Source organism: Lingula anatina, unplaced genomic scaffold, assembly GCF_051362555.1.
Source record: "Lingula anatina isolate TDL-2025a unplaced genomic scaffold, LinAna3.0 unanchor82, whole genome shotgun sequence".
NCBI classification, from domain to species: domain Eukaryota; kingdom Metazoa; phylum Brachiopoda; class Lingulata; order Lingulida; family Lingulidae; genus Lingula; species Lingula anatina.
Window position 1 is genome coordinate 2,222,402 of NW_028257603.1, and position 20,968 is coordinate 2,243,369.

The 20,968-nt window shown below is 36.3% G+C and overlaps 1 protein-coding gene and 1 long non-coding RNA gene across 2 annotated transcripts; one reads left to right on the top strand and one right to left on the bottom strand.

Annotated features, from left to right (window-relative positions):
* Positions 1-911: 911 nt before the first annotated feature.
* Positions 912-19,112, top strand: LOC147759203 (GTPase IMAP family member 8-like). The gene is made up of 3 exons (XM_086998607.1): positions 912-993; positions 1,829-3,219; positions 12,393-19,112. Exons 2-3 carry the CDS (start codon positions 2,617-2,619, stop codon positions 13,776-13,778), a joined length of 1,989 nt encoding a protein of 662 aa, XP_086854733.1. The 5' UTR covers positions 912-993; positions 1,829-2,616; the 3' UTR covers positions 13,779-19,112.
* Positions 18,752-20,357, bottom strand: LOC147759204 (uncharacterized). The gene is made up of 3 exons (XR_015331645.1): positions 20,269-20,357; positions 19,962-20,124; positions 18,752-19,544 (listed from the first exon to the last, which is right to left on the bottom strand). It is a non-coding gene; the product is annotated as an uncharacterized LOC147759204 (long non-coding RNA).
* Positions 20,358-20,968: the final 611 nt, after the last annotated feature.

Consider the following 20,968-nt stretch of genomic DNA (forward strand, 5'->3'; position numbering starts at 1 on the left):
GAGAGAGGAGGGTGTTGAGAATATTGAATGAATCAATCCCTTCTGGCGGCTTCTCAAATTTCTCTTTTACCTGTTCACCACAATCACCGTTTTTACGTCAATTAAATGACATCATTTGGCTCTCCAAAACCCTGCCAGCGATTTCCCCTAAAAGTCATAGTTCAGATTTTATCGTTGGTTAAGCTGAATTATACCTGTATTAAATGAAAATCCGTAATTAGGATCTCATTATTCTGTAACAAAATCATTTAAAGCAAACCGATGACACAGGTTTGTTGTTCATACGTTTTGGTCAAATCAATTTTCGAGATAAAGTCTTGTTTAGAGATCAACTTACCCCCATACCAATTGCTACTTCACCTCAAAAAAGAAAAGTGTTAAATTGACAATTAAAGCTTTGAGTTACCTATGATTATACATTGGAACGAGCAATATCAACCCCGATATTTTATATATTTCGTAGGGTTTTTATTGTTTATGATAGATGCATCATTAAGTAATTAGAAAAAATCATTTTCGATATCTGGATGGTAATTTTAAAGGGGTACAATATCCTTAACCTTTCGTTTCACTTATTTATTTATTTTTCTCTGTCGTGGGCCTCTATTTTCACAGATCGTACCTAGCACAGTTCACATTACTGTGGTCGTCATCTGGGGCTGTATCAGTAATCATTTAATACGTTAACATATGTGTGTACGGTGTGTACCCTAGGTTCTAGATTCCTGTATTTCCAGCTCGATCTTGATTTCATATATAACCCTATCAGCAACACCAGGCTCTAGCGAACACCGTCAATTCGTGGGCGTTCTTCTTCAAATTTTTGCCTGGAGCGCTTCCATATTTGGAAGTCATGTCTCGTACGTCACAGCTTTGCCCGCCTGGAGCTGCCTTTCCCGCCTTGCACTGATGTTATATCGTGCAGACGAGACAAGAAGCAAAGTGGCTGACGTGGAGTTGGAGGTTTTAACTAAGAATATCTTGCAGTCGAAGGTCAGTGCCACAACACAAGCAATATTCTGCTTTAAAAACTAATTTTGGTGTAGCCATTGCACAGCCCTTATAGAGGTATCGAGCATACAGTGCAGCTGTAAGTGTATAAATATCTTCAGGAGCTAATGTTCTTTGATAAGCAAAAAAATGCAAAAACATTGGATATACTATTTTTCTTTTTGAAACATATTATTTAATTTTCACTTTACATATCTTAAATACAGTAAATAAAATTAAATACAACAGGATTAAATCTGCTTTACGTTTCATTTTGGTCTGATGACATTCAACTGCAGATTCACTGCGAAGCCGTTCTGTTTGCTTGAACATGGCTGCTGTTCGTCAGAGCTGGTAAAAGCGATCGCATCACAAGATTTTCAACAAGCTAGCTTTTACTGTGCTCTGACACTCAGGGTAACGATGTGTGAAGTTGTATAAATACGAGTCTTTAAGTATTTGTGTACGTGTATTTGAATGAATATTTTGTTGAAATATTTTTGTTCGTGCGTGCGTGTGCTTAAGTGAATGTACAAAGCATACTCAATATGCTGAAACGTGTCTTTATACATGTATAGGCCTATGATTAACGTTTTAAATTTGTACTTAATTTGCTTTGGTCAATTTTTCTCGTTTTGGTCATTTTTTTATTTATTTACTAGCTTTCTATTATTTATTCTCCTTATAAATGTACTGGACAAAATTCTCTTTTAAAGTCAAAATAACCAGAACGATAATTTTCCTTTTCATGTTCCAATCATTGCTAGTTTATAACTATTGTGTGTGTATGCGCACACGCACAATAAAGTGTGTTTGTATTTCTCATTGTAACAACAAGGTTTCAATAAAGCGAAGATGGCATTCAAGTATTACCTAGGAGAAGAATACAACAACACAGTTAACAAGAACTTTAACACATAGATGGCGCATATGTAATGCATATGTAATGTAAAACGGTCGGCCATATCTGTTCCGCATGACTGTCGAGTAGAATCGAAGGATTATACACTGATAGAGGACATCCAGTTAAGCACTCTTCCTCGACTCCAGCTACTATCATAGGCTGATGGTATACAGACGGGCTATCTGACAAGTCTTCATATTAATTGTACTCAATAGAAATCACGTGTTTTCACATGTCACATGTCATGCGTCTCCCAACACTTCGTGTATGACTATCAGATCATATACTACAGTACTACTCACTAGTTTTATGGCCTAGTGGACAGGAGGTGAAAGTCAGGACACCTTCACTTGTGAGTTGGGAATCGATCTGTGTAGGCTCGACAGCTGAACAGTAAAGGAGGAGTTTGCTAGCATGGCGCAGCCTCCTCTTGTGGCCACACAGTCAAGTTGAGTATTGAGCTAAGGCAGCATTACCCTACAGTTGAGTTTTTATCTGGACAGCTAGTGCATATAGTGACACACAAGTATGTAACAGTGTTGATGACAAGTATGATAAAAATAATGGGTCTGCAGTGTGAACTACAGGTATAAGTTGGCCTATGGACCAGTGCCTGAATAAATGTATATACAGTGACAGTTGTGTTTGTCTGAGAAACTGTGAGAAACTATTAAGAAGCTGTGAGAAGTTAGATAAAATCACAGGTAGCTTTAACGAACAGAATGGCGGGTCAAAAGATGGAGGAAACCAGCGTTGTATGCCACAGCCTGCAAAACTACAACGTGTTCATAGTGGGGTACAAGGGACACGGCAAGTCAGCCACTATGATGAACATTATACGAGAAGTAAATTATAAGGGAGCCGCAGGTTACAAAATAGAGGAGAGAACACACGGGAAATGTACATTCTATGATACCCCGGGTTTCGGCTCACTGGACACAACCGACCCGAAATTGTTGCGCGTGATAAACGCAAAAGCCCATGCGGTCGGTGAAGTGCACGCTGTGTTATTCGTGCTGCGTTATTGGCGCATCACAAGTTCCGTGATTACTTTAATACACCAACTTAAGGACGCTTTCGGTTCAGACTACCACAGACGCACCATCGTAGTCTTCACTTTTTCAAAGAATGAAACCGTAATGAGGTTAAGAGACTATTTGGAAGACGGTGCGTTGGAATTTAAGGAATTTGTCAATTTTTGTGAGGACAGAGTGATCATGTTGGAGAATTCTGACTTCCAGACTGGGGAATCTGCTGCCTCCCAAATTGAGGACATGATAACCAACAGTATGCACTCAGAGCCGTTGGTAGTCCCATGGTCTACAGTAAGTAACCTAGCTTTCTATAGTCACTTTCTTATATGTTTATCGTTAAGATAAATAGAAAAGTAAGAATGGTTATGTGTGAAAAACAGATTGAAGAATGCATAAGTGAAAAATATGTAAATAAATGAATACACTCAGCTTTGTGTGTTTGTGCGTGTTTGTGCGTGTATCTGTTTTTGTGTAAGAGAGAAAAAAGAAATGCTTTTGGGTGAGTGGCCGTATGAATAAAACGAATTAATACAATATGGCGAATTGTACATTTTACAGCTGCTTTCATTTGTATTTGAGAATAAAGGTAAATGCTTATAAAAATCAAAGTATTTGCAATTTAAAATATATTCATATTTTATTGTTTTTATTGCTCTGTTTCGTTCCAATGTAGGGTGTATTTGTGGGCTTGTCTGGACCTCATGGTGTTCGTGATTTCCAGTGTATGGCAGGGCCTGTGTTACCTGCACATAAAAGAATTAATTATTCAGAAAATAAAACAACAGTCCATATATTTCACATTGTATATTTAATCATATGAATGAAACCGTATTTCTTTAACATTGCTTTAGATCTACTACTTCAACAATTATTGGACACAAATGGGCACCAATCGCACACACCACCTTTAAATCAATCAAAAATATGTTTTACAATGCATAATCATTTCTTTATTAGTTCTTTAAATAAGGGGATTATTTGATAATATAGCAATCAATACAAATCTTCATACTGGAAAATACTTATAACCAATAACTTAAAGAAATACAGCAGTGGAAGCGATTTTTATGTAGTCCGATAAAGTATACTAAACAAAAATATAAACGCACGAAAGTATATGTTGATTTATTTTCATGTATGGAACTAGAGTATATGGCCAACATTAACAGCATATTTTCCTCAACAAATAGACATCACTTTGAGAGCATTACAGGAAGTTTAAATGCATAGTCCAAGAGTTAGGGCATCAACTACACCATGGGGGTCAACATCCTGAGTTCACATCAGACACTAATAACAAGTATAGTTAGGCGGCTAAGCCAAAAAATTGTGCAAAAGTTGATAAAAGCATGAAACTTTCCACGATGAATGGCCATTGTCAATGGCGTAACTAGGCATACGCACGGATGCACTGTGCGTACAATTTTTTTGCGCCAATCATGATATTATTCTCTATAAATTTAGTGTATTTTCACGAAAAATCCTCTTCGATTACAAGTTAGAGTCACCTGAATGTACAAATCTTCTGTATGAATCGTATACGCACCATTGTTCTGACGCCCCCCGTCTCGTTTGCTTTCACAGAACTGAGGTAAATAAACAATACTAGCTACCTCCAGAAGTCCTATCTTAATCGTCCATCTAGCTGGAACTTCCTTTACCTCTTAATTGGAAGTTTGAATGCCCTTCAACTCTCAGGTAGCCTTTGTCTTAAGTGTGTCGAATGCACACTCGCTGGCGATATTTATCTCAGATAAAAATCTACCTGTGTTATTTTCAAAGAGCAGCTCCAGCAGACCTGAGGACACTAGATAAAATCTGGACAACGGGCTTTATAAGGAGCCAGAGAAACAAAAAAAATATTTCCTGCAAAACTGTAAAGAATTTTGACACGGACTTGACCCAGCTTAACCCTCTAAACTAACAGGGTGATATGGGCAATTTTCACAAACAAACAGAGCTTTATCCTGTAATATAATTGGTTGATTTTGGATGATACCATATATAAGTTAATCTTTTAGAAGATTCATCATTAAGCTGACCATGGACATGACGAATAATATAGCAAGAAGGTGTAAGAATCCTACAACGATCAACTGTTCTTAAGATTATTTTCTGACAACTCGGGATAACCGCAACAAACCACATCGAACAAAGGTGCCTCACCGTTATTTAGAATTTAGCTTGATACAAGCGGGCATAATTTGCATATGTTTTCATAGTTTGTGTCAGTAAGCCCCTAGTTCAATAAATATACCATTCTAAGCAAGGCTTTTTTCAGCGAGTCCTCCAGCTGCCAATTGGACGGCAGCTGATTAAAAAAGTCTTAACTTGTCGGGGCAGCTGTGGACGTCGTATGAAAATCCATTGCAGTAATTTGACGTATGAATATTAAACTTCTTTCTAGTGCACGGTGTTTTTCAGTCACGACGTAACTACTACCTAAAGCTTACAAAACACAATAAAATGTTTCCATTAACTTTAAAATACATAATGCAGAAGTGACAAGAATGATTTACATTCGGTACAAAACACGTGTAGGCCCTAAATGAAATATGACCCAACTTGCCGCCAAATTATGAAAGGGGACACCTTTCGGATCTTTATACGTATGGCATCTGACAAAGCTAATACATAAGAAAGGCAATTTTTATATCTTCGGCGAGAGATTCTTCGCAATCCGAAACAGACTAGAAGGCAATTTTCATATTTTTTCGAGAAACTTCGTTAACCGAGGATCGGGAACAAGAGATAGTTACCGACCGCAGCGAGACAAGAAGCCAATTTTCGTATCTTCAGCGGGAGATCGAGCGTGATCTGAGCGAAAAGAGAAAGCGATTTTCACATTCGTTAAATGGACTTCGTTCGCAGAAGATTGTCAGCCAGAGATCGTTCGCGATCCGAGCGAGACGAGAAGGCAATTTTTATATTCATACAAGGGCGGTCTTTCGTGGAAGAGCGTGAAGGGAGATCGGTATCAATTATTTTCAACCCTCTTTCCCAATGAAATTTATTATTAAAAAAAGACTCCATTAATTTGCACCCCACCCCACCCCCGCTCACGGCTTTTGGAAAAGTTTGAGGCCCTGAAATTTTGAAGTAAGATACAGATGGCAATTATGGACGGCCTGCACCCCAATGCCGGAAAAAGCGTTGGTTCTGGGTGAAATAATTTACTGGAACTTAATTATACTGTGGGAATATTTTAAAGTTTAAGTAATGATTTTATAAACGGTGAAAACTTAGCTATTATATTTGGCACATATAATTTAAACTGCCCTTCATCTTTTGCGTAAGTCGATCTACATTTAGCTATACCTGGGAATTTTGAAATTCTGTGCGTACAATTTTAAAAGGTCTGGTTACGCCCCTGATTGAGTGTTCGTCTATTTTGTATCGGGGGGCAACTCCAAAATTCTCAAGTACCCGGATGAGAGGCTTTCTTAATTATGCTGATTCAGCATTTTAGGTACATTCAGAATTCACGTAAATGAGCACTACCGGCGGTTATTATGATAATATGAATAAATTTGAGAAACATACACTTTGAGTGCACATCAATTACAGCAATGATGAGGTCATGATGGCGTCACTGGGTGATATTGCACAATACCAAATGACGAATATCCACTCACTCCTATATGCCAAATAGTCGAACCCTGCAATGATCTTTCCTGTAAACATTCACTACACAAATGCATCGTTTAGGGCTAGAAAGGTTAAGTTAGCTTGGTTTCTTCTTCCGAGACTTTGAGCATTTTCAATATGGCCGTCAATTTTTGAGGGTATAATCAACAGTCGACAGATATACTTTATTTGTGGCTCTTGTGAATGTATTTCCTGTGGGAAGAACACAGTAGGATAATTAACTGCATACGAGCACGATTCTGTTATTGAAAAATCAAAATGGCCACCAACGCATACAGCATATGATGAAGTATAGCAGTAAAATCAGTCTATCAGTGGTGTAATTAGTGGTATATTTTACGCCTTCGATTTTTCTCTTCATTTTGATTTCTAATTAGCCATGATCCTTACCTATCATTATCAACTTGTTTTACATTCAAAAATAAAAGAAATGAAATGAAACAAAATTAAGAAAATTTTCAAAGGAGGGGGATGTGAATAAAAATATAAAAAAAAACAACGTGAAAATATATTATTGCATTATATGCATTTCTGTAATAAAAAATGACGGGAAAGAAACATTGTAGGGTTCACCTATTGTTCCTATGGGGGAAAGTGGATATTCGTCATTCTATATTGTGCAATATCACCCAGTGACGTCATCGTGGTGTCACCATTGCTCTCATAGAAGTGCTCAGTAAGCGTACGTTTTTAAAATCTATTTATGATATCATAATTAGTGCTGGTAGTGCTCGTTTTATTGAAATCTGAATGTACATAAAATGCTGAGTCAGCATATTTCAGAGAGCCACTCATCCGAGTACTTGTGAATATTGGAGTTGCCCCCCCCCCTCCAAAATTGACAAACAGACAAACACCCAATGGTCATTCATACTGGAAAGTTTCATGCTTTTATCAACTTTTGCACAATTCTGGATATAATTTGGACTTAACCGCCTGACTAGTATAGCCACCATCAGCTTCGCACAGAGCAGTACACTAGCAGCGCATGGGCATCACTAAGTTGTCAATAGTGGCTTGAGGGACATTATCCAATTCCTTCTGAAGTGCTACTCGTAGTTGGCGAACATTTTCGGGAGCCCGAACATGATGGCAAAAACGCTGATCCAGAACATCCCACAGGTGTTCGATGGGCAACATATCGGGTGTGGTAACACATGGTCGGTGGATATGTGGGCGGTTCCTAATGCTACCAGTGTCTCTGAAGCGTGTTCTCAGACGGCTGACAGTGGAATGATGCACATTCAGGCATGATGCAACTTCTGTTACCAAGAAGCTAGCATTGAGCATGCCGATGGCACGCTCCCTCATGATTTAAGACATCTGTGGCATGTTGACAAGTGACAGAAATGCACATTTGGTGTGTCCTTTTATTGCCTAGACTGTAAGGAGTGTCTGTGTATTGGTCATGCAGATTGACCTCTGTTCAGTCATGCTCCGTTAGTCTTATGGGTGGAAAAACTAAACCTTTAAGTTAACTCACAGGGAGCATCCAAGTGAAGCCAAACCACTATACTTGATCAATACAAATCCATCAATTCACAAATAAACCATCAATTTGGCATATTTCATAATTATCCATTTTAAAGGTCCATTTTAGTTTTGAGCGTTTATATTTTTGTTCAGTATATTTTCCTAAATACGACTCGCCGAAAGCGCGACTTCAATACGTACACTAGTGACCTATGTATAGCGCATTGATTGCACAGGTTCTCACCTGTGAAAACAGCTCGTTTAGAGGAAGGCTGGAAATAGTCGAGATCGAAGTCACTCTGAAGTGACGTCACGATATTGGACAACAATGTCTGCGACTGAGTTGGATATTGAGATTCACGTGTCGGACTATGAATTGGACAACGTAGATGTTGAAAGTTGAAGGGGATAGCATGACAAGCGTTCGAAGCTTGACACAGTCGGTAATTCTGTACCAGCAAGACTTGTGAAGACCAGAGATACGGCGGTAGCACTCGCGTCAATCCTACAAGTTCTAGATTTAACTTCCTTAGAGTGGTAAGTAATGTAATATTAGAAGGATTATACAAGATACTTCAGGAACAGGAGCTAAATCGTCACATTATGTGTTAGATGAGTAATGTAAATAATATCTGCACGTCATATATATATTTATATGCCATATGCTACCTTATTTACCGGTTTATATATATATATATATAGAGAGAGAGAGAGAGAGAGAGAGAGAGAGAGAGAGAGAGAGAGAGAGAGAGAGAGAGAGAGAGACGTAGAGTTGATCTTATATAAAGAAATGATTCATCATCAAAGACAATATCAATGCACATTTATCACAAGTGTCAAATAAAATCTTCATTCTAAAATTTTGTCTAGCTTTTCCATTATATTAATTCGAAACCTACATCAAAGCACTTATAAACCATTTTTTTCGCTCTAATGTTAAATGATAAGAAAAAATAATCTGAAATTGAATTTATATATGTTTTACTGTGCAGTATATTATATACACATTTCACTTGCATGTTTATTGTACAATGGTTTTAGACTACATGAAATATGAACTTAGATATGATCTTGGCTTTTCACATAGTATAAATGCATATAAAATACTCATTTCTTGTAAAATGTTTTCATGCTTTGCTAACATATATTGAAGTGTCTGTCAAAATTAATTATGAACATAATATCTCCATTTGGTTTCCTGTGGAACCTATAACATTTTGCTTCAACGTCAATACCAACTGACCTAGTACTGTCCTGATTACATACAAAGCTTCCGACTGAAAGTTGCCCTTTAATTGTTAAATTGCGACATAGTCTGAATCTCAGAAAGCCGCGGTCTCTTGTACAGTGCTGTCAAAGGGGGTGGGGCTATTCCTGCCAGAGATTTGGCACTGGATTTTTCTTCAACGACCTTGTCTAGACACTCCAGCAGAAGGTGGGCATAATCCATAAAGATATATTTTAAAGTAATTAAAATATGAGTGTAAATGTTATAATGAACTCAATTATTGACAGCACAACCAAGTTTATGAGTAACTTTTAAAAGCACAATTAGTGAGTTCAGTAGGTGCGCCCACTACATGTATTATAAATATATATTTATTAAACCCTCTAAACTTTTTTCAGATTTAGCACACAAGTGTCACTAACCCTACACACAGATTTCTTCCTAAAAGCAGTCCTACTAGTAGGCCTACTGGCAATTTTCTCTCCAGCCTCAACTGAATGAGTTAATGATAATTCAGTCGCCATATGCAGGTGGATGGTAGGAAAGATTTACATTTTATTTCCTATCCTTTTCCCATATTTTTCAATAGTTGGCACTTCAGCGGGTAACACGAAGCCTCAACATGTTTCTCACATAGCTGCATCGTCTTCGACGGCTGATCAAAATCTTTACGTGCCACGCGAACAAAATTGATCCTTTGCCTTCTCAATGATTTTTCACCAGAAAGCGATGGAAAGAAACTTCGTCAACAGAGCTCCTTTTGCATCCATACGCCACACAATAGCGTCTTTTGCCTCTCTTCAACATGTTTCACTTAGAATGATGAGAAATACAACCCGCTTCAAGCTCACAAACTATTCAGCAGCATGGCGGTGAAACGAGTGAAACGAGTCTACCAAATACATTACGTCATTTCCGTTTCAGCGCCGGTTTTTTTTTTTTTTTTTTTTTTTTGCAGTCGCGTTTAGGTGCGATGTTTGGCATTATCGTCAGTTACAAGCTATCGTTCGGATCCGCAATATCCGGGAGAGGAATATTTAAAAAATACCTCGTCGGACTACATAAAAAATACGTTTCCACTGCTGTATTTCTTTAATAAATGGGTGGAAGACATTGTAACCGCATTTAAGAATACTCCTGTCGCCTTTAATGGAATAACACGCTGCAACCAGTCCACCATCCCCCCTCCCTCGAAAGGCGAGACGCCTCTATCGTGCCAATCACGAAATGCCCTTTTCAGGGCACCCTATGTAGACCGGTATCTACTAATCTGATATTATGTAGGTGAGACACCTACCTTCCTATCAGAGACGATCTTTCCTCATAATAAAGGCGAGAAGCCTTACACACTCAAAAAGTCGCTCTCAACTATGCAAGGGGCGCTGTCAAAATACACGTCCTCAGAGGCCCAGCTCTGAATCGTGTTATTTTGGTAAAGTGGAATCTAACTAGGGCATGAGCCGACCACCCCCAACAAGTTTTGACTCGAGATTTAAGTGCATGTTAAAAAACACTTGATTTTCATTGCACAGACACATCAAAGCAATACAAATTTACATTATCCTACTAACTGATTTCCTTTCAGAGGCGGATTAAATTCGTCGACCCCCCACTATATATACAAAGATACACTTAAACCCACTTAGTGATATGTCACAAGAAAACTAAAATGTACTTATTCATTACTTAATGCCCCTATTTCACACAGACCACAAATCCCACGAATCGCCAGGAATTGACAAATTTCAGGATTCGTGAGATTTTGCAAATTTTCTGGTCTAATTCGACACGCTGTACGATTCAGTTACGATACAGGTGCGATAGTGTTACGAATATTCGTGGGATTCGGCTGGAATCGCACAAATATTGTCTCGAAATTTACAACGATTTTTTGGAATCGAGAATTCGTGGCCAAAATTTTGAATAGCTCAAAAACTTGCCACGAATTCACGATTGATCAAGAATTGCAAGAACTGACTACGATAATATACGAATCTGTTAAGAACTTCACGAACTGATTACGATTCAACCACGAATCCTGAAATTTGTCAATTCCTGGCGATTCGTGGTCTGTGTGAAATAGGGGTATCAAAGTTTTTGCCACGAATTCCTGTTGGTCAAGAATTGCAAGAACTGACTACGATTAAATACGAATCTGTCAAGAACTTCACGAACTGATTACGATTCAACCATGAATCCTGAAATTTGTCAATTCATGGCGATTCGTGGAATTCGTGGTCTGTGTGAAATAGGGGCATTACTGGAAGAAAGTAGTCCTATCTAGAGGTACGCTGGCATAGAAAATTAGTAATTTAGCTTTGAATATTGCATTTTTCACAAACCATACATGAATGCACACGAATGCAGTCGATAGTCATTCCATACCAAAATACACTTTGTCTCAACTTAGAAAGCATCCAAACTATCTCTTGATGACCTAAAATAACCGGGTCATATGACACAACGATAAGGCGACCTGTTGAAATCCTTTGGGTAATGCCAAAAGAGGGTTTAGCCTTGCTCATATCTGTTGTAGTTAAAAACTCCATTTTTCATGGACAACAATGTTTGTAGCAATTGATTTTTTTTTTCAGATTTTATAGGGTGGTTATCAATTTTAATCTATCTCTAGTGTACAGATTGGGTGCTGTTTCCCTAAATTTCGAAAACTGGATTTTTTTCCTTTAACGGTAATCACTAAAACAATGTTTTGTTTAATTTCCACTAAAATTTGCCCTTCAGGGTGTTTCCAAACGTTTAAAATTCACCCCGATGAGGTCATCAAATATGTATATGATTTACGGTGGGGCAACAGTTTATGCATTCAATGAATGCAACGTTCAAATATGAATTATTAGAAATTGACTCAGAAACCTAAACAAGGGACCAATGGCTCCGTTACAAATAGGGTTAGAAACAAATAAATACGAAAGACTTGCTTACTGTTTCGTTTTATTCGCACAGCATGTTTTGGAGATAGGAGTGTATGCCGTTAATACCTTATCATATTAACAAAAACTTTTTTATATTTATTTATTCATTTATTTCTTTATTTACTATTATAAACGAATGGTGATTTTACAAAGATTGGTAATACTAAGGGTATCTACTACAGGACACACATCCTTATGGTGAACAACCAGAAGCTTATGCTAAGGGGGATCACACCAACATTGTCGTCGTCGGGAAGACAGGGGTCGGAAAGAGTTCTACCTGTAATATGATGGTGGGAAAAGCAGTTTTCAAAGCGGAAATGTATCCTACCAGTGTAACGGAAGACCTGTCATCTCACTGTGTCAAATTGCATGGACGCAACCTTCGCCTCATTGATACTCCCGGTCTTTTAGAAACTGCTTCGTTTAAAAGGTTTGAAGTTATAAAGAAAATCACGTCGAAATGCTTTAGTTTGCTCGACGGCGAGGAAGGTATCGATGCTTTCTTGTTTGTCATTCGCTGCGACGATAGTCCATCTCAAGAGGAAGTGAACGCTTTAATTCAGTTAATAACGTTGTTTTCAGAAGTCATTTTTGAATACATGGTTGTTGTGGCTACGCACAAGGACGAACTTGATAAGAACGGACAGTCAACAGAAAGTTTCAGAAGCAATCTTCCCGACAAAATGAAGACAATCCTTCAAAAGGCCGGAGGCAGAATGGTGTTCATCAACAGCGTCACCCGAAACAAGAATGAGCGTATAGGCTACGCCAAATCCATCATTAAACATGCTGATAGCATTGCAAGAGCTCATGAAGGTAAGAAATATTCCAATGAGGCGATCGGCCAAGCACGCAAGAAAAGACGAGAACTGAAAAAAAAATATCCTCACCTGAATGACGCCGGTATACAAGAGGAATTAGAAAAAGTGGTCCAGTCATATTTAACATCACAGTACTGGTGTTTCGACGGCTCTTCCACTGTGCGACTAAGAGATGGGTCAGTCACACCAATGGCCAAACTATCTCCCGGTGACAAGGTGCTATGTGTTAGGGATAATGGCTTTGTTGGCTTCGAGGAAATCTTCTGCTTCAGTCATGCCGATGACAATTCTCAAACTATATATATCCACCTGCAGACCGCAACCGGGCAACACCTTCTCCTCTCTCACGGTCATTATATCCACGCTTCCTCCGATTCTACATCATTCCCATTTTCCCTGAAAGCCGCCCGTGATATCCGAGTTGGAGATGTAGTGTCCGTTTATCACCCTGAGACAACTGCCATGTTTATGGATGAAATTGTGTCAACAGGCACAAAGAAGGTCACCGGAGCCTTTTGCCCTCATACCATGAGCGGCACCATCATCGTGAATGATATTTTGGCCTCGTGTTACACCGATGCAGTAAGTCCTCAGATGGCGAGAAAATTGCTCATTCCAGTCTGGTGTCTATACAGGTTGCTTCCGGTGCATGTGTCTGCGCCTGTGTTGAAAGATGGCGTTTCAAATATCTGTAAAATATTAAGCGCGACGAAGCAATATTTAAAAAAGTCTTTACAAAATTAGCGGGCACGCTAACCACTATGAGTGACTTAATGTCTGTTGCAGGGAGCGGAATTCAATTGAATATCTAAGAGTCAAATGTCATATTTTTGTAAACATGAATAGCTACCCTGCAACTAAGGTTATACTGATGCAGTTTGCTTTACGGCTGTTTCACAATTAGGGGTTCAAAATACGTGTCACATTGAGAGAAAAATGAACTCTGATGCATTTGTTTAATTTAGTAACAGATAAAAAGAATAACAACTTAACTATGATATCTACAATTTTAGAACACAGTATTAATTACTTTTTGTGCTACGCTCAAATTAACAGAACGCCCCTTAGACTATATAATCTGGGGGTACGGACACCACACATTCAAGTAACTGATGCTTTTGTAACTGAAATATCATATTGTTTACCAGTTATTTTTGCCAAAATTCTAAAAAATATCAAACTAAAGATATAACAGCAGTACTTTAACCAAAAGGATACAAGTACATGTATTAATCAAAGAGTTTTTTAGAGAAACACCACAGCACGTTTTTCAGTGGCTGCTGGAGCTTGGTTGTGTGTCATTCAGTTTGACTTTCATTCACCAGACTTTAATTTTAACTTTTCTTTCTGTTGCTTGACATTTTTCATTTATTCATTTTTTTTTTTTTTTTGGTTCAGTCTTGATTCCAGTTTTTTGGAGTCTTTTCTTCTTTTTCATCTCTCGTTAATTTGCACCTCTTGTTCTACTGTTTTCAGGATTGTTGGGTCTCTGCTTCTCCTTAACTCTCTGTCAGTATGCCCCAATTTTTTTTCTTTACTTTAGTCTATCTTGCTGGACCAGCCTAGGATGATTCTTCATTTTTTTTTTTTTTTGCTTCTCTTCTATGTTACGCGCATTCAACGTATAACGTCTTCCTTACGTGCTTCAGCAAGATTATCTTTACGGATATTAGCTCTTTGACGTCTTTTTTTTTTTTTTTCAAATTATTTTTTGCTGAAGGTAAAATTTTCAGGATCCCTTTTTCTTTTCCCATTTGGCTTTTTGTTTATTGTCATCCTTATTTGATACTTCTGTTACGAATAAGCAAACGTCTTTAGTCTTTTTCACATCTATTTTATTTGCTTGTCATTGAAATTGTCACGTAGAAACTGAAATGAACAAAATACATCAAATTAAGAAATTATCCTTAAATTATGTTACAATTACAACTTATAAAGTTCTTATTAACTGTTTAAATTACTAAATGATTCATAAAGTCTTACCTCATTGCGGGAATTAGTGACTTTTAATGATCAGAACATAACTATGATAAGCGTGTGCTCTAGTAAAAAAAGTAAAACGTTATCTCCACCGATGTTGCATAACAGCTAAAACGGGCCAAACCTTAACAACTTCATTCACTGAGAGTATCATAAATGAACTGTTAACTATGCATGTATTAAAGTGTTCGTACCGCCTCAAAATATATCATATTCATTAATCCGTAGAATATCAATCCATATACAGTTTATTATTTTGCAATTAGCTATATTTGGCAATATATTCAAACCAATATTGTTCATTTTGAATGCAAAGAGTAGCATCTTTACTGATATTATTTCTTTGCAAAATCTCTTGCCTGACTCTAATTAATCAGTATCTCTTTATCGAATATATATTTATATACAATGTTTTTTCTTAACATCACAAGACGTGAATGCATTTTATATAGTCTTAAACAATATTTTGTACCATATTTTTACTTTTTATCATCATTGATACGTAGCCAGTTATCCAATGGTTAAGGTATAACTTGGGGGGTACGGACACTACAGTAGGGGTACGGACACTACATTTGGCACCAAATTCTTGCATATCTTTTCATAATAAGGGGTTATGTGCTATTTTCTTCCTGCAAATTAAATGTCAGTGTAGACATTATAGAATAATAAAATCAGACAGAATATGCTGTGATTCCTAAATAAAAAGATTGGGGGGGGGGGGGGGGTACGGACACTACAAAAAGTAGGAGACACCAAGGGGCTCAATATAATGGTTACATATGCACAACTCCTTTATTATGTTTAAGTCATAACATGGTAAATTCATCGTATTATCACGTAGGTGATTTCAAAGTAATATTTGGCCTTATCAAATATGTTTTTTATTGCATTAACAAAAATAAGTGAAATGTGTATCAAAGCCCGTTTCTGCAAAATGGTTAAAATATATTTTTACTCAGAACATATCTTTGGAAGAACCTGCTAGAAGAGAAGACAGATGTTGTGGGAATTATAGACCAATATCATATTCACCATAAATCATTGACATAAAGAGCTAGTGCATCATCTTTATGACCTTAATTGCAAATGACCCACCGTAACAGCTAAAAATAGGTATTTTTGAACACATAATTGGCTATATTTTTGTAAATTGTAATCCGATTATTATATATATTTTTTTTATTTTGCTCCAATCAACAGTGCATTTAATATAAGTCTATCAGAAATCTCCAATCATAAATTGTTAATTCATCAGACACTTGTAACATTAACCACATTTAATTTTTCACCCTGATTGTGAAACAGCCGTTTAAGATCGAAGTATTTTATATGTATATATCATCTGCAATCTGGACGTTGCGAACTTTCGCGACTGAGGATATTGTACAGCACAATTTTACTATTTGATTATGTGATAGGGTTGTAATTCCAAAACACACTTTAGTGTACATTTCAGAAAACAACCTAGCAAAAAATGGCCCAATTGTTTCATTTCATCAATTATGTGTGTTCCCAAAATTATATTTAGAAGTTGTAATTATATTCATAGAAATCCTATCATCGAAAATGGCGAACACGACTTCTATACAAGGCACAATCAACTTAAGAAATGTCACTGTATACCAAATAGTGTGTAGTTTATTTAGAATTATGTTATTGTCTTTAAACTAAAAGGTGAAACAACTTATATTCCTTTGATGTTAGGATGTTGCGATCCTTTCATCTAAGCAATATGTATACCCAGGGAGCAAAGTTTGGTACGTCTCAACGGTATTGGAATACGTGATTTTTTCACCAAATCTTATTTTCTCGAGAATATAGCAAATGTATATACGAACATATTATTGTTCGGCTCATTTATTTTGCCTTTTTTACCGGCGATGCTGTACATTTTGAATTTTCTTTCTTAAATTTAAATCAACAAATTGTAACCGGAGATAAAAAGAGTATTTTGTCTCCCACTCCGAGTGGCAAGTTGCCAAAACAACTCTGACAAAGCTTATTTCCGTTATTGTAGGTTTGCTGCGGTAGATATTTTCAGAACTGGGAGCAATGTTTTTAGTATACCCTTAAATTTCAACCCGAATGCAGGTTCTCTTCTTGCAGGCAAAAAAATTCCTACAGTAAATTTATCTCAATTAGTGGTCAGGATTTAAATTGGGTTATAGTGATATTGCTCGTGATAATATTTGGCCTTTGTATCAAGGCCAATTTACATATGTAGTGGCTTAGCTAAAAAGTACACGTTAACGGTATTAGTAATTGCTTTACCATAGTGACACGTGTAATAAGCAAAAGACACTTAGTCTCACAGATCCAACTACATTTCTTGTCTACATGTTGCAGAATGTTTTGATTATTCTCATTCTTTTTTTACATTTTTTGTACTAAAATGTGTTTTGTACATACAACGACAAATAACACCACAAACGACAACCATTTCAAAACGCTCAATTAAGACTCTCTCTCTCTTTTTTTTTTCATATTGAACCTGCTAACCCACTTGCACTTTTGACTTTTTTATATTCAGTTTGAATAATTTGCAATGAATACAGAATTTTTATATTCAGTTTGAAGTTGACTTGATTTTCTACATGTGTTGTGCCATATTACTTTTTTTTTTGGGGGGGGGGGGGTCGGGACGAACTTTCAGTATAATATGTACTGTCACAACATTTGAACGACGTTATGATTGGGTTTTGTTTATTGTTACTTTGATGATATCAGATATTGATGTAAGATTTATGTATTATCATTGTCAATACGAGTGCGCCAAATCTAAGAATTTATTAAAATGACTCATTAGTCATGACAAATATTAGTATCTTTATAAATAACTATGTACTATTAAAGGGATAATAACTCTTCGTTCTGGCCATATAATGAATTTTCCTGGAGTAAACAGCAATTTTCCCATACTTACCAATTGTTAATGAATCTATTTTTACATTCAGAGTTAGTCCCTATATATATATATATATATATATATATATATATATATAATCGAGTTTTCAGATAATTTTGTACCTGGATTAATTTTACTGAAATTTTATGGAAGGTTTGATTTTCTGGACGAGTAATTGGACTTCATGAAGTTGATTGATTCTGTTCATTACCTGATGCATAAGGAGAGTATTTGGTATATACATTATATATTGCATCAAATACAATTACACATTGAAAAATTGTTTTACTTAGTCTGTATATTATACAAGGAGCTAATTGTGTTATTACCGCGACGGTAAAATGCTGTTGTTAAGTTTTATAATGAACTATGAACGAATTATACAATATGTACTCGATTTGGACGACGTATTCTTAAAATTATGGTAAATTGGAGTAGGTTTGATATTAATATAGAATAAGGACACAATGTCCTATTTGTAAATACATCGAACATGATTGCATGATTTATGTAATGCATCTCTTTCGACTTCGAGATAATATGAATTGCTTTGATAATTTATACATATTATGTTATTTAGTATTTGCTTTGCTTTAAAAAAAACAAAAGAAAAAGGGGTCTATATTGCGAAAGTTCAGAATTCGAATATCATTTTTTTGTAGAAAGGTTGTGTAATGTAAAATTTATGATCAACACTTTCACTAATTGTTATTTTTAATTAGATGGATCGAATAATTAAAAAGATATGCAGTTATTAACTGAGAGTTTTATTTCAACAAGTGGACAAGATGTTTCTAAGTTAAGAAAAGATGGAAAAGCCAAAGTCACATTAAGTTTTATTTGACTGGTTTATTTCACAATCAAATTGTAAGGTAATACCACGTGCATAACACTTACCTGCTGTGTTTTGTATACGATCTAAGGATGAGCAATTCTATAATATTTTACGTAATATATTTTACATTATAATATTTTACATTTTCTTTATTGAAAACAAATCTCTTAGATATTACCTAATAAGAAAATATCGAATGGTGGAATGCAAAACGAAATGGAAAATCTCTGCTTATCACGTTAAATACAATGGAACGAAAACCAGTAAATGTGTGATCAGTAAGGAGAAATAGAGTACAAATATTGTAAATTTGTATGAAAAATAAGTCGATGAATAAATTTTTGAAGGCTCCAAATCATCTTTGTCGTATCTTTAACTTTCCTATCTGTTTTATTGTGCTTTCTTCTTACTTTGTAAAACTTGTTGCACAAATACAATACACAGAATTCCTCTGATACTTGAAAAATATGTTTTTTCCCAATGCTGATCAATTACAATAACTAATTTTACCACATTATATAATGAAGACCTGGTATAAATTCTCAAAGTCGCCATCACCTGCTCAAATAAATGCGTTTTTTTTTCGTAAAATACACTGGGAAATTATCCATTATTCACTTTTGAATCCTGATGTCAAATTTGACCCATGTGCTATTCACGACTTCAAAGTCTACAGTACCTTTAGAATTCATTAAAATCGTTTCCTTCGTTTACAGACTGTCTGTCCATTAGTGAAATATTCCATTACCGAGATGCACTGGTAGATGTCCCACAACGATGCTTCCTCCTTAAATAAAATAGTATTAATGGAAATAAACCCTACAGTCATAATAATAAAAACGCTTTTTAACTCGAAATTTTATTTAAAGTCCTCATATCCCGGTTAAATGTACAGAAAAGAGTACACAATAATCAGCAGACAATTAAAGCAAAAGAAAAGTTGATTGTATTGAGAAAATTGAAAAATTGAACAAAACCGACAAGATTTGTTTTTAAAAATTAACAGACCTTTAAAACAGTGGGGACAAATTGAGTTAATCATATTTTACGTTCAGAAAAAAAAATGGAAAGAACTGTAGCAAACATCACTTTCAGAATGCACGAACATCATGCAAATTAAAAATAAAAATATAAATAAAACACTGGGGGGAGGGGGGGCAAAATTAACCCAAAAGTAATTTGAAATAATTGTAGCAAACATTACCTTCAGTATGCATGGTGTTGCTTGTTCGCTCATAATGTCGGACCATTCCTCGCAACTTCTCCAAAACACATGGTATCTAACTGGGCAAGAAGAGCGCTAGCCAGAGCCGTCCTCTCGTTCCCCTTTTCACCGACAAGCATCTTGTTTAAGTGTTCAATGTAATCTGCAAAGTAATAAAAATCATGAATTTATTTAGATTACAGCTTTGGAATGATCTGCAGCGAGTATTGATTTAGTAAGTGGGGAAAAACAAATCTACGTGATGCTAATGTGACAGTGTTAACAAAAGGAATGCACTGTGTCTTACCATCAGCTGTAGGTTCCGCCATCTCTGTTGTTTACGTCTGTGACCTTTTAAAATATCGCACCTTTGACCTCGATAAGGGATTCAATCGCGTCATCGGGTCGAAAGCGGGGATGTTTAAACCGCGTGGGTTTGAGGAGTGACATGAGATTTGTCTACTGACTGTCAGGCAGCTGCTGAATCAGACAGCTGCTGGGCCATGAAAGCGAACGGACGTTAAAGAGAAGGTTTATCCAAATATGCACATAACCAACTATAAAAAAACACTAATTTTTACATTAAGAGACAAATAAAGCACATAATTTCAGCATTATTTTAGTGAGACGCACAAAAAAATGCGTATCCATAAGTGTAGATTAAATATTATATATAACCGGTTTTGCTTTCACTATAGCTAATTACCCAAGTGAATTTTATATTATGAAATTGTCAATTCAAAATGTTTATTCTTTGTGATAAGTGTTCCCACCTATCGGTAGATGTAAGCATTCATATGCGACATACTATATAATGCGTGACTTTCTCGTTTCATAATGCCCCCGTTTTATATCAAAGTTTTGCAGGGTGTGTCACAAACCAGTATTGATTTAAGACAGGTCACCGAAACGGTTCCCTTCGTCAATCACTGGCAAAATGTGGTGGCAGCGGTGTGTTACAACCCACTTTGAAAAAATTGCGCAATTTGAAAAAAATTTTTCAAATC